At 46.3% G+C, this 14,666-nt stretch overlaps 1 protein-coding gene across 1 annotated transcript in view; it reads right to left on the bottom strand.

Moving 5' to 3' along the window:
* fkbp7 (FKBP prolyl isomerase 7) overlaps positions 1-14,666 on the bottom strand; it is a 47,434-nt gene that overhangs the window by 17,369 nt on the left and 15,399 nt on the right. Inside the window, exon 2 of the mRNA XM_084310111.1 lies at positions 4,761-4,912. Within this exon, the coding sequence (XP_084166237.1) occupies positions 4,761-4,912 (152 nt within the window). The remainder of the gene's footprint in view (positions 1-4,760; positions 4,913-14,666) is intronic.

Below are 14,666 nucleotides of genomic sequence, written 5' to 3'. Positions count from 1 at the left end.
TCTGCAACCAAAATGCTTAATTGTGATTGGTCAATAGCACTGTGTTACCCGTATCAGCGGTCATTATTGCGTGTTGCCCATAGCAGTGGTCCGTTATCGAGAAATAACTGACCGCTGTCAGGGGCAACCGAGCACTGTTGACCAATCACAATCAAGCATTTTGGCGAATGTTAAAACGCCATGTAATAATAATTATTATTTTATTTCATTGGGTTTTTAGCCCTAGTTGCACTTTTGTTGCAACCCCAGTTATCCCATTAGTTCCCCCAAATTTAGGTCTGTTATGTTAAGCTAAGAAATCTGCTAAGAAGCATATTATTTATTATTATTTTATTTCATTGGGTTTTTAGCAATAGTTGCACTTTTGTTGCACTTTTTTGCGTTTATTTCATGTTTTGAAAGATTGCGTATTACTGCAATTTTTTTTAGTTTTTTACATAAATCATAGTGGTTAAAAATTTTGGGTCACGACTTAATGACTAAGGAAAATGTTGGGTCCCGAGGCTAGACCAGTTGAGAACCACTGGATTAGACTACTGGCAAGTATTTCATACTGGCACAGTTTCAGCCACTAGATGTGAGTAGATGAGCACCAAAACAATGTGGTGTTTACAAACGTTGTACTAGTTCAGATCTAACTGTCTAGGGCTCTAGGCATTCATCCAGAAATATATAAAACTTGCCACTAAAAACGTTGTGAAACACATTTTAGGTTAAACTTTAGGTCGAAAAATAGAAAGAACAAGCTGCCATTATCTTTTTGAAACACTGAATATGTAATATATGTACTTATTTATAATACGTACACATTACACAATACAATACATAAATATATTATTTGCATGCACTCAATGCCCAGAAACATACCAAGCGAAATGCTATTCATTATACCTTTAATGTAAAAAGAAATCCAAACTATCTGTTTAATATGAGGGAAAACTAGTGCTTTCTAAGATGTTAAAATCCTATTCAGTTTTTAGTCTTTGGCAAGTATTTTATGTAACACAAGCAGCAAAGAGTGACATTAAGTAGAAACCTTAAAACCTTCATGCTTCCAGTACTGTACATGCCGTGGTGAGAATGAGGAGTAGACAGTAGACAGCGATGCTTTCAACTATAATGTGCTGTGAAAACAAGACAGACAGGATGAAGGACAATTTCTCGGTCACAGAATCACTATTTCAATTTACTTTACAGGTAAAAGGATAATCCCTGTTGTTGTTTTGTCTTTGGCAAAAGAAAAAACACAGGCGTAACTGCAATGCATTGACTGTTTCCAGGGTAATAAACATCAGCAAAAGGTTGGCGGCTGTATGGTGATTAGGAGAGCACCAAAAACAAGCGTTCCAGTTTCACCATTTTTTTTTGTTATGCCAATTCCCTTCCTGGTCGTTACGCTGCCCTAGTGACGGTCTGGGGAGCCTCCACTGATACACATGGAGTCGCATGCTGTGTACATCTGAAATAATCTCTTGTATATATGAAGTTATATCTGTAATAAGAAGAATGCTCTGAAGTGAACGTAAGACCAAAAAAAGAACATTTCAGTGAGAAAGGAAAGCAATAGAAGAGCTAACTAGATGAGGGCCATTTGCAAGGGGCTTCTGTGTTTATCTGACAGAGATGTATGTTAGAGCAAAGTAAAGCTAACACTTGTATATATTATATGATATCGTAAATGGCTGTTAAAACACTGGCGACTATAACTGCACATAGAAGTTAGAATTAAGTGATGTTATTTTTGCCTGTTGTGTGTAATTTTATATAGGTTGTGTATGTTTTGTTTGTTTATCTGGACCATGAGTCTGTATTAAAGTCTGCATTTATTTTTATATTCTTGACTGCAGGGGATACTTCAAATCATGAATCTTGAATCCTGTTTGTGTCTTCACTACCAAGTTCATAATATCCTGTAATAGATTAATCCTGTTTGTGTCTTCACTACTAAGTTCACAATATTCTGTAATAGATTAATCATGTCTGTGTCTTCACTACCAAGTTCATAATATTCTGTAATAGATTAATCATGTTTGTGTCTTCACTACCAAGTTCATAATATTCTGTAATAGATTAATCATGTTTGTGTCTTCACTACCAAGTTCATAATATTCTAATCATGTTTGTGTCTTCACTACCAAGTTCATAATATTCTGTAATAGATTAATAATGTTTGTGTCTTTTCTTCACTACCAAGTTCATAATATTCTGTAATAGATTAATCGTGTTTGTGTCTTCACTGCCAAATTCATAATATTCTGTAATAGATTAATCCTGTTTGTCTTCACTGCCAAGTTCATAATATTCTGTAATAGATGAGTGCTTGAATTGTGACAGAACTGGAGGAATGTTCACTGCCATTATAACTGAAAAGCATAATCAGCCTTTATTTCTAACAATACTTGCACTCTTAAATCATAATAAGCCATGCTTTTCATTGAAGATTTAATAAAAAAGTCAAAATCATTTAAATGTCCCCAGCTGTAAAGGTAATTGGCTTTCATATACCCATTACTGAATGCTCTGACTTATGTGTGGATGCATGCATTATATATATATATATATATATATATATATATATATATTAGGGGTGTAAAGGTACACATATCCGTACCGAACCATACCAAACGGCTGTGTACCGAACGAATACAACGGTATGTTAACTAACGACCGCCCACCGGGGGCTGTTTTTTTCACAATCTAATATAATTATTGAAATTTTTTCAAGTAGATTATTAATTTCAATATAGAATATTCGTTGACAGCCCTACAAGTACAATTAGTTACTGCACACTACATCACCCCTGAGTGGAACATGGAAAGCCAAACTTGCCCCCACTGTACCGAAAACCCGTACCGAACTGTGACTTCAAAACCGAGGTACGTACCGAACCGTGGTTTTTGTGTACCGTTATCCGTTACACACCCATAATATATATATATATATAATAATAATTATTATTATTAGACACAAGGGATAAGTTTCCCTGGCTTTCTGTCAGAAATAGTGCCGCCCTGCCGGGCTTATCAATGAGGGCAGCATGACAGTATTACTGTGGCATATATACATTTTCAATTATTTTACTAATCAAAGTGTCTATTTTGGTGTTTGGTGTCTTTGAAGTAGATGCAGAATGACGTGTGTCATTTCCTTTTGCATGGATTTTTGGTTATGGACAATTTTCTTTCTTGGTCTTGTGTATAGATATGTTTCCTGTTTGTAAACATGCTAACTGTGCCCAATACTGTATCTCCTGAAATACATGATGACCAAGTCATTCCTTGAGATGCTGCATCAAAAAGTATAATGGGGCTCTGGAGAAGCCTGGCAAAATATTTTCTCCCATCCCAATTTCGTATCATCTAATTCAACCCTCCCCTGTCACGAACGCTGTTTCTTGCCTCCCACAAGCCGGCTGCAATGTGGACTAAGTCATACATAGCACAAGTCCCCTCCGGTACTTGAGGTAACAGCAGTCGCATCTTTTCACCTGCGCAGCTCGATCTCTCAGTGGCGAGGAGTAACGCGTGGGAGGCTCACGCTGCCCCCGACACTTCCTGATTCTACTGCGCAGGCGCACCAACCGACCTGTAGGAGTCGCTGTCCACAACGCCCGATCCCCACCCATCAGTTTCCCACCCCCTAATACGGCCAATGTGTATTAGTACGGACGACCAGCTAAACTGAAAGCAAATGTGGAGCGCTGGGCTCGAATAGGCGAGCCCAGCGTCTCCAGATTTTGTGGCGAGCGCCTTGCCCACTACGCCACGTAGCCGCCCTAAAGCCCTGAACATTTTAATGGCTGGAGGCTATTTTGCCAAATTAATCAATAGTATAACAAGAGTGACACTAACTGTTTAATTGTTGCGCCAAATTAATCAATAGTATAACAAGAGTGACACTAACTGTTTAATTGTTGCTACAATAGTTGGGGTGAAATCCTACACAGACCCAACATGATACAGTAGATTGTCGTTACTGGCAGGTTAGTTTCTTCTTTCTTGCGGTAGCAAGCAGTTGTATAAAGATGAATATACTCAGTTTTGTTTCCAATTCTATTGCAAGTTGTAGCCATTGATTTGTTCCTGGTCTGGTCTGGTGAGGACTGTGTGCTCCCCCTACCTGGGCCCTGCCACTTCCTGTCACCTATGCCCCCATATACTGTATATATGACGCTGTATATCTGATAACCTCCACCAAAAGAATACTGCAAAATATATCTAAACAAAATAATATGATATGCCAACAATAAACATAAATGGCTCCTACAGGGGCAGATGATATTTAGTTTGACAGCATGATTTGACGTCGACGGTATTGTATTTTAATATTCAGTAATGATTCAATTTCAAGGAACATATATCCAATGGTCAGAAATATGATTGTTGCATGATATACTACTTCATTCGACACAGCTGCTTTTAATTTGAATGTTTGAATTGAATGTGGTTATTTTGGGGGGGAATGGGCCTCACCTCTTACAGTTCATATTGCAATGGATGAAGCAATGAAAATGTAAATTGAAAAGTGAATATCAGGCCACACAGTTCCCCAAAGTGTTGTCTTATATTTCAGTGTTACAGATTGCAGTTCCACAACTGCAGGTAACGAGCCAAGGGCTTTGCCTTGGAATGTACACTCCCTCTGTCCCTCAACAGAAATTCAGAAGCCCGTTTGAAGTAGGCCTAAACACAATGTAGACAAAATTAGCACACATTTCTTTTGACCTACTGTAACACAAGGCGACTCTCAATCGCTTTACCTTTGCCAATTACTCCGAAGCCTAATTCTGGTGGAACCGTCAGTTTTCTTTTCTCTCCAGGACACATGTCAACCATTCCCAAATCAAGGCCCTTGATCACTTGTCCGACACCCAAGACAAACCACTGAGGATGGCCAGCTTTGTCCGATCGACTGAAAGACAAGAGAAGAAGAAAACTGAGCCTGTGCTCACATCACATCCCACCTGAAATGTTAAGACTTTTAACCCTTTCACTACCACACAACCAACCGTCTGTAGTGTGGTAGTGAAAGGGTTAACCTTCTGTAGTGTGGTTGTGAAAGGGTTAACCCTTTGTCGTGTGGCAGTGAAAGAGTTAACCTTCTGTGTTGTCGCAGTGAAAGGGTTAGTGCATAGGTAACAGGTATATAAGGCCAGGCTAGGCTATGCCTACCCAAACCGGCAGCCCCAGTCTGTGCATTATTATAGGCAGCCTAGGCTACGATATTGTGTGTGTGTGGGCTGCTGCAGCCCGGTGGTGACAATAGGCATGGGTCGGCCAACCAAGGTGTCAATGGCAGTAGGTGTGGCCATTTAACATTCCAGACTGCAGGCAGTAACCAATCACGCCGCATCATCAAACTAACCGATGCCAGTCTGGTCTTCAAAATCCTCCATGGTCTAGCCCCACCCCCACTTTCCGATTTTTTCACCTCCAGGTTCACCAGAACTGTTGTACCGGGTGACTTGGTTGTTCCATTAAAACCCTTAGGAGTCAACGGGGCTTATTGCACCCGTGGGCAGAGAACAAAAGGATTTAAATCTCTCACAAATGCTCAGGAAGTCCCGTTTTTCAGAAATCTGTAAAAATAGAACAAAGACAATTTCGAGCGCATATAGTGTAATCTATATGTATCCTTACTTGCTAAACGTAATACGACTTGTAAATATGTTTAATTCTTGCTAAATTGTATAGTTCTAAATGATCCCTGTATTCCCCGAACTACAACGCGTCACGTACATGCACGCGCGCACACACAAACAGCGCATAGGTGTTAATCACTGAGTGATCTAATATGCATATTCTTCAGCGCGAGAGGGGGGGGGGTTGTGTTTCTCACTGTCTGTCGTTGATAATATAATCTGAAGAGGTCCTGCATTATTATTATTATCATTCTCGAGAATACACGCGGACCCGACGGAACGTTAATTTATGAATTAAACGTAGTCTAACATGCTTTTCATCCTCGCCCGTGTATATACCCATGTCGCGCTAAAACAACATAACTACTGTATGGCAGAGACAGAGTGCGTGTGTGTACGAGTTATGAGTTATCTCGCAGTTCATTCAAGCGCGCATCACGGTGATGACAGCTCTCTATCTAGAGTAGAAAGGTGCGTTCACAGGGGCGTAGCTGGAGATTCTGGGCCCCATGAAAGAATCAATTTGTGGGCCCCCAATCTATTAAAAAATGTGGGGCCCCCAATCTATAAAAAAAATTGGGGCATTTGCTGGGCCCTTGGAATCATCCTAACCCCCCCCCCCCCCCCCCAGCTCCCCTGCACACACACACTCTCTCTCTCTCTCTCAAACAGAGAAATCAAAAGAAATCAGTACATTACAGAAGGAATTTCTTGTACAGTCTTGTACAGTGGGTGACAATATTGTCACAAGGAAAGATGAAATTACATACCTAGGTTTCATGTCTATCTATATCTCCCTCTCTCTCTCTCTCTCTATCTCTCCCTCTCTCTATCTATATCTCTTTCCTTCTCTCCCTATATATCCTCTCTCTCTCCTTATCTCCCTTTTTCTCCCTCTCTCTCCCTCTCTCACTTTCTCTGAACTGCATATGAAAGACAAACTGATGCCACGCAGGCACCCACTCACCCACCCACGCAGATACACACACACATTTGAAATGTTTATTTATGTCCACATAAACAGAAGTACAAGGAAGCCTCATACAAAGGACATAAACAATGCGAGTGCAATCAGAAAATTATGAAGAACAGTCAGGTACATCTCTCTCTCTCTCTCCCTCTCTCCCTCTCTCTCTCTCTCTTTCTCTCTCCCCCTCTCTCTCCCTCTCTCCCCCTCTCTCTCCCTCTCTCTCTCTCCCTCTCTCCCCCTCTCTCCCTCTCTCTCTCTCTCTCTCTCTCTCCCTCTCTCTCTCTCTCTCTCCCTCTCTCTCTCTCTCTCCCTCTCTCTCTCCCTCTCTCTCTCTCCCTCTCTCTCTCTCTCTCTCCCTCTCTCTCCCTCTCTCTCTAAAATACACTATACTGTAAACACAGTAAAATCATGGTAATTGTGCATATGTTGGGTATTGTATGGATAATATGTAGTGGCCGCTTGTCGCTAGGCTAGGCCTCCTGCTGGGTCCATTCACTGGAATAACAAAAGAATGACTGGGCCTTTGCTCCAGGTGTGAAATGGTTCTAGTGACAATGATCACATTGAATTCTGGGAGTGTAGTTCTCTCATCAGATAGCTGAATGAACTTGGATCAAGTTCAAGTCCTATCCTGAAAAGTAGTTAGGATTTTACCAGAATGTTTGATAGGACATTGATTGAAAACTATCGTCTCAAATTTGACAATTGATGGCTTATTTTGAAGGTATGAATCTGTAATTCTACATTATGTAACAAAAAAAAAGGGAAAATTCTGAGAAGGTGGAGCTAGTTTGTTGTGAAGGGCCAGATTAAACCGAATATATATATTTATTTATATATATATATTTAATTGTATTTGTATATTCTCTAATATTCCCTGATATCCCTTGTATATTCCTTGTACAATATGCATTGAATATCCATTCTAGCCTACTGAACATCCCATAATAGTCTCCATTCTACTATTGGTCGAGACCTTGGTGCCAGGCTGCCATACCCCTCAGACCCAGTTCAAACGTACCGCTCAACATGTACGAACAAGTCCTAGTTCCGCGTAGGAATCTGGCTACCGCACCACTAATGGGACTATTTGTTCATAGTGCGTATATATACTGCGCTACTAAAGTAGGACTTCCTTTTCAGTCCAGTTTCTTACCCTCCAATAGAGTCACAGACGTAAAGCCTCCCCGCGACGCCACGTGTGGGAGTAAGGCCAAGTTCGCCTACCATCGGTATTGAGACATTGTGTATATTAATATTTGAATAGTCATATTTGGCACTATATCGTCGAGTTGGACGTAGTCTATTAAGCTAATAATAGTCTGTTAATATATAGTGCTTCGTGCGGTGAGAATACTACCGTAGTCAGTACCCCATCGTTTCGGGCAGAGAACTGGCTGCTTATCCAGGGTGGTTGACCCCACGTGAAGCTGCACCCGAGGAGCCCCAGAGCCGACGAGCGAGTGGACCTGTATACCGGATTATTCTACCGACGACAGCCCGCCTTCCCCGGCACGGATTATGCTTTGTATACGTTGATTATTCCATGGATAAAGACCCCCGACACTGCCGTGTGTTGGAACCCCCCCCCCTGGAGAGGACGCAAGGTGAGGAGACGCTCTGCAAGACGAGGTCGCTTCACGTCTCTCCTCCGTGGACCGGAGGACGCCGGCCCACAAAGAGTCCACCTGCTTTCATCTGTGGTCCAAGGATCGCCGGCGCATTGAACGGCACTACAGTGGGTTCACCTGGGATACCCTTGGCCGGATGAGGCAGCCGGATTCTACCCCCCCCCCCTTCCTACTCCTGTCGGCTTACAAGCGACCGGATTAACCCCCCCCCTAGTGTATCCAGTCTATAATCATTAAAGTACCATTGCTGTTATTCCTTAACTATTCCAGGTCGTATATGTACCACCTGCGCCTTCAGAGATTGGACATTCTCTATTGATATACCGACGAATACTCTTGCCATAAAAGTGCATACTAATTCCCATTCATAAATGTGATTGATTTGATTAAGTGCTTGCTCTACACACCATCGCTGTGTAGAAATAAAGACCTATTTCTAATTCGTACATTTGTGTTGGATCCGTTTCATCTACGTGACAGTGTTCATCATAATATATTTATGCCGAGTACTGGGTGGCCGAATATTAAGTACAAAGGTAGTGGTAGTAAGTATCATATCTAGTAATACAGTCAGGGAATTGTACCCCTCAGTTACAATTGGTCCTTCGAGCCGGATGGTAATTAGTGTAATATTAATATAGTGTTATTAATATTGAAATGGCCTATGATGAACACTCCACGAAACGATCCTCCTAACCAACGCCCGCAGCGCGAACGACGGCTCCCTCAGTACTTAGAGGCTTACGCTGTCAGTCAACAACCTAGTCTTCTACTAACAGTAAACGCGGTAAAACTAGAAAGTAAAAGTATGTCTAACCCCAACGCCCAGACTACCCCGACCATAGAGGCCCCTACGGGTTCTAATGTAACTGACCAAGTTCACGGTGGGGACCAGTGGGAACCAGACATGACTTCACACCCCGCCAGTACTGAAGAAGTAGTCCCCGATGAGTCCCGGGAGGAATACAACGCTACCGAGACAGAACTCGGCACGGAAGAAGACGGGGAGAGCACCGTGGAGATAGAGCTCCAAGGCTCCGCAAGGAGTACCCCGAGGGAAGGCTCCCCTATACAACCGCCTTCCCCCAGCGAGGCAGAGAGGACCCTACAGCAGGCCTTCCTCATCAGCCTGAACGCCGCTGCTGAACGCGACCGACTGCAGATCCAGCAGCGGAGCGAAGAAGAGCATATACGTCTAGAAATAAGACGCATTCAGAGGGAAGAGAATGTGGCCCGAGACCGAGCAGACAGCCAGCGAGAAGCTGCTGGTGCTCTACGGGACGCAGAGCGCGACAGACAGCAAGCGCAACTAATAGAACAGCTGATCAGACGGACAACACCCTCTCCCTCCGCCAGAGGCTCCAGGAACTCGTCTAGACACACCTCCAGGGCGGCATCCCCTAGCCGAGTAAACAACCCTGAACTTGACCAACAGACGAGGTCTATACCCCCCACAGACCACCTCCCCCCACCGGTCCAAGCGAGACCTAGCAACCGGGAAGGAGCAGCATATCCTGTGGAGAGGCTAAACCAGAGACTACAAGCACTGGATGACCTAACTGAAGACGAAGAGGAAGAGGAGGAGAACCACGCCCGACGACAGCACAGTACTCTACCGGACCAGGAGGTCCGGTACAGCCCAGGCTATACTCCCGCGGAGCTGCGCTACAGACCCCCGACTCTATACACGGGTGAGCACGACGCACGACCCGCACCGAGGAACAGCACCTGGACAAGCGGGCCATGGTACACTGCCGGTACCAGCCCATACCAAGGAGCGGGAGGAGACTCGCCTAGGAGGCCTCTCCCCCAACGCTCGCCGATGTATCCACAGTCAGCGTCATACATTGGCACGCCTATGGTACCCGACTTCACCCAAGAGAACCGGGCCCAGTATACAGAACTCCGCATGTGTCTGGAGACCATGTTGGTGGATGTATTGGATGAACGCCATAAATACGCCATCCTACTGAATCACTTAAAGGTACCCCGCGCACATAATATAGCGCTCGCCTACGCGACTTCCACCACCCCATACACAGCAGCGCTGGTAGCATTGGACCAGAGGTATGGGCGCATATGGGATTACGTGATCCAGGAGATCCGACACATCGACCGCTTACCCCCAGCAATAGACAATCGAGCACTGGACGACCTGTCCATCAGAGTGCAGTCCCTGGTAGGGATGTTGGGAGCGCAGAGAGAGAAGGGGAGGCATGAACTTTACGCCAACTCAAATGTGGAAAGGATCTTGGAGAAGCTGCCGCCCGCTCGACAGGAGCGTTTTAGGCGGCAGAGAGACCACCGAGACCCGAATGGCCCCGAACCGAACCTCCTCGATCTAGCAGACTTCCTGGCGAGAGAAGTCAGCAGCCTACGGCTAGATACATTCGGACGGAGCACCCCTGGCTCCAGAGAAGGAACCAGACGACTAAATGATGGAAGAAGATCGGTGACTGTGATGCACCAATCGGAGTCAGTACCGAGCAGCAGGAGCCACAGTACCCCCTCCAGAACGGAGAAGTGGAAGATAGTGTGCCCCTACTGTGAGAAAGAACACTGGCTAGCGCAATGTGACTCCTTCCCCAAGCTGAACGCGGAGGAAGCAAGTCAATGGATAAAGTCCAACAAGCGCTGTTTTCGCTGTGCGCGCTCACACATGGCAGCCGAATGCCGCTTAAAGAAAAGGTGCACCAAGTGCGATGGAGCCCATCTGGACATACTTCACGACAGTAACAGACGGCGCCCTTCACCCGCACCATCCAGCAGCAAAGCGAGCGTCATGTACATCGATCCCGCCAGCAGCAGTGGAGCCCGAGTACTCCTAAAAGTAGTGCGTGTGACACTAAGCTACCAGAATAAAGTCCTGGACACTTACGCCGTCCTCGATGACGGGTCAGAGAAGACCCTTCTGCTCGCCTCCGCTGCGGCCCAGCTAGGGCTGCGGGGAAGCGAAACCCAAATGACAATTCGGACAATAAGACGAGATTTGAAGACGATAAAGGGCGAGAATGTCTCATTCTCTATCGCAGCAAGCGGCCAGCCTGAGCGACGGTACCAGATTACAGACGCTTTCACCAGCCAAGAAATAGGACTGTCGCGGTACACATACCCCGTCGCCAAGCTGATGGAGAAATATGCACATCTGCGCAAGTTACCGATCCCGCTCATAGACAATGCTATGCCGACCCTGTTGATAGGCTCCGACCATACAGACCTCATTGTCCCGATAGACCGGGTTCATACCGGACCCCGAGGCTGTCCTGCAGCAGTCGAGACCCGTTTGGGATGGACTCTCCAAGGCCCGCTCGCCAAATCTCTCAACCGAAGTACAGCCACTAGATGTCTCCACTCCCGAGTCACAGAGGGAGAAACCGCACTCCTGCAACACGTAGAGCGGCTATGGACCTTGGAACAAATGCCCTTTAAGAACGGAAAGAAAGACATTCGCTCTAAAGATGACATTTACGCCATTCACCTCCTCGAGACAGGGACCAAGAGAGTCCCGGTCAACGGCGTGTTGAGATACGCCACGCCACTCCTGCGGCGAGAAGGAATGCCTACTTTCCACGCCAAGACAGACGCCACAGAACGGTACCTGCTGAACACGGAGCGGCGCTTAGCCAAGAACCCCGCCCAAGAGAGTGTATACCGCGCTGAGATTGAGAAGCTCATCACAGCGGGACACGTCACAAAGATGGACATTAAAGAGGCTGACCAGACCACTGAATCGTGGTACGTGCCTCACCACAAGGTCCATCACAACGGTAAAGACCGCATAGTATTTAACTGCAGCTACCAGATCGGATCCCAAAATCTGAATAAAGAGTTACTGCCCGGTCCCACACTCGGCCCCTCCCTACTCGGCGTTCTACTCCGCTTCCACCAGGAAAAGGTGGCCATCAGCGGGGACATTAAAGGAATGTTCCTGCAGGTGAGATTAGTAGAGGAGGACAAGCCCCTGTTACGGTTCCTATGGAGAGAGAAGCCAGGAGATGAGCACCCAGCCATCTACCAATGGGAAGTCCTCCCCTTCGGAACGACGTGCAGCCCCTGCTGTGCTACATTTGCACTACAGAAACATGTAGCAGAGGACCCAGCAGCGGACGAAGAGGTCCGACACAGCGTAAAGAACAGCTTCTACGTAGACAACTGTCTACAAAGCCTTTCAACCCAGGAAGAAGCCGAGGCTCTCCTGATTAAACTCCGCGCCTCATTGATCAAAGGCGGCTTTGATCTCAGGCAGTGGGCCAGCAGCGATCCGCAAGTACTGCGCAGCCTCTCCTCCGAGGACAAGGCAGCCAGCAGCGAGACCTGGATGGCTACAATCCCGGGAGAAGCCCAGGAGATGACCCTGGGATTGGTGTGGCGATTCAAAACAGATTCGCTTCACTACAGACACAAGCCCCTGACTACGGAGCAGGGAAGGCCGGCGGCGGCGCCGACCACCAGACGGAGTGTGTACACAACACTCGCCCGACAATATGACCCGCTAGGATGTATTCTACCGTACACCACCAGGGCAAAAATGATTGTACGAGCATTGTGGGACAAGGACCAGGGCTGGGACGACCCCATTCCCGCACACCTTGCATCCACCTGGAGAGAGTGGGAGATGGAGCTCCACTCACTCCCAGGCGTTAATATGCGCCGAAGCTACTTCCCACCCACGGTGAGGCCAGAGACATGTAAAATGGACTTACACGTCTTCAGTGACGCCTCAGAGGTCGCATACGGATCAGTAGCCTACTTGCGGGCCCAAGAAAAGGGGGGAGAGATCTACACAGCATTTGTCCTCGCCCGCTCGAGAATAGCCCCACGCAAGCAACAATCTATCCCACGTCTAGAGCTCTGCGCAGCCCTAGCCGGAGCGCACCTAGCCACGCTCATCCAACGTGAGCTCACCATACCGGTGTCTAGAACAATCCTGTGGTCAGATTCCACGACAGTACTCGCCTGGATCAAATCGGACAAAGTCTTCGTGGGAGTCAGAGTCACCGAGATTCAAGACTTAACCGAAGAGTTAACCGGAGAAACAGAGTGGCGCTACGTTGATACAAAACAGAACCCAGCTGACGTCATCACCCGGGGAATGCCCCTAGATGACCTCACCCGTCGCAATGTCTACAGTGACGGCCCCGCATTCCTAAGACTCCCGGAAGGACAGTGGCCCATGCCTATCCCGAGGGAAGCAAGTCCAGAGGAGGTGGAAAATAAGAAGCCTGTGTTCTGTGGATTGAGCACTGTTATCTCCGCAGACCCCAACACACTCCTGATGGGGCGGCTAGATCCCGCGTTACCCCAGACAATGTACCGGCCTGAAGAAGCGAACGGCCGACGAATGTGGAGGTACAGCCAAGTATTAGCCGACAAGTTTTGGAGCAGTTTCCTACTGCACTACCTACCGTCTCTACAGACCCGCCAGAAGTGGGTAAAGGAGAGAGACAATTTGACAGAAGGAACAGTCGTCATGATTATTGATCAATCACTGCCCAGAGCTATGTGGCCGGCCGGCCGCGTAAGCAAAGTGATCGCCGGTGCCGACGGCAAGGTCCGAGCAGCTGAAGTGCTCGTCCAGGGTCGCACTTACACCCGTCCCGTGGCGAGGCTCATAGAACTGCCCCGACTCCCAGACACAATCGATGATGACCATGACCCTATAACCCTATGACTTTGTGAAGTTGACTGACCCCTACAGCAAACCCTTATGTGTAAATAGACAACGCGATTAATCTGTCTCTGTTTAACTGATTAGGTCTGGGACCAATCAGGGGGTGGCTGTTGTGAAGGGCCAGATTAAACCGAATATATATATTTATTTATATATATATATTTAATTGTATTTGTATATTCTCTAATATTCCCTGATATCCCTTGTATATTCCTTGTACAATATGCATTGAATATCCATTCTAGCCTACTGAACATCCCATAATAGTCTCCATTCTACTATTGGTCGAGACCTTGGTGCCAGGCTGCCATACCCCTCAGACCCAGTTCAAACGTACCGCTCAACATGTACGAACAAGTCCTAGTTCCGCGTAGGAATCTGGCTACCGGGACTATTTGGGACTATTTGTTCATAGTGCGTATATATACTGCGCTACTAAAGTAGGACTTCCTTTTCAGTCCAGTTTCTTACCCTCCAATAGAGTCACAGACGTAAAGCCTCCCCGCGACGCCACGTGTGGGAGTAAGGCCAAGTTCGCCTACCATCGGTATTGAGACATTGTGTATATTAATATTTGAATAGTCATATTTGGCACTATATCGTCGAGTTGGACGTAGTCTATTAAGCTAATAATAGTCTGTTAATATATAGTGCTTCGTGCGGTGAGAATACTACCATAGTCAGTACCCCATCGTTTCGGGCAGAGAACTGGCTGCTTATCCAGGGTGGTTGACCCCACGTGAAGCTGCACC

Source organism: Notolepis coatsorum (genome assembly GCF_963971535.1).
Source record: "Notolepis coatsorum genome assembly, chromosome: 3".
NCBI classification, from domain to species: Eukaryota; Metazoa; Chordata; class Actinopteri; order Aulopiformes; family Paralepididae; genus Notolepis; species Notolepis coatsorum.
Note: the sequence above shows the minus strand (reverse complement) of the source record. Positions and strands in the feature narration are given on the sequence as shown.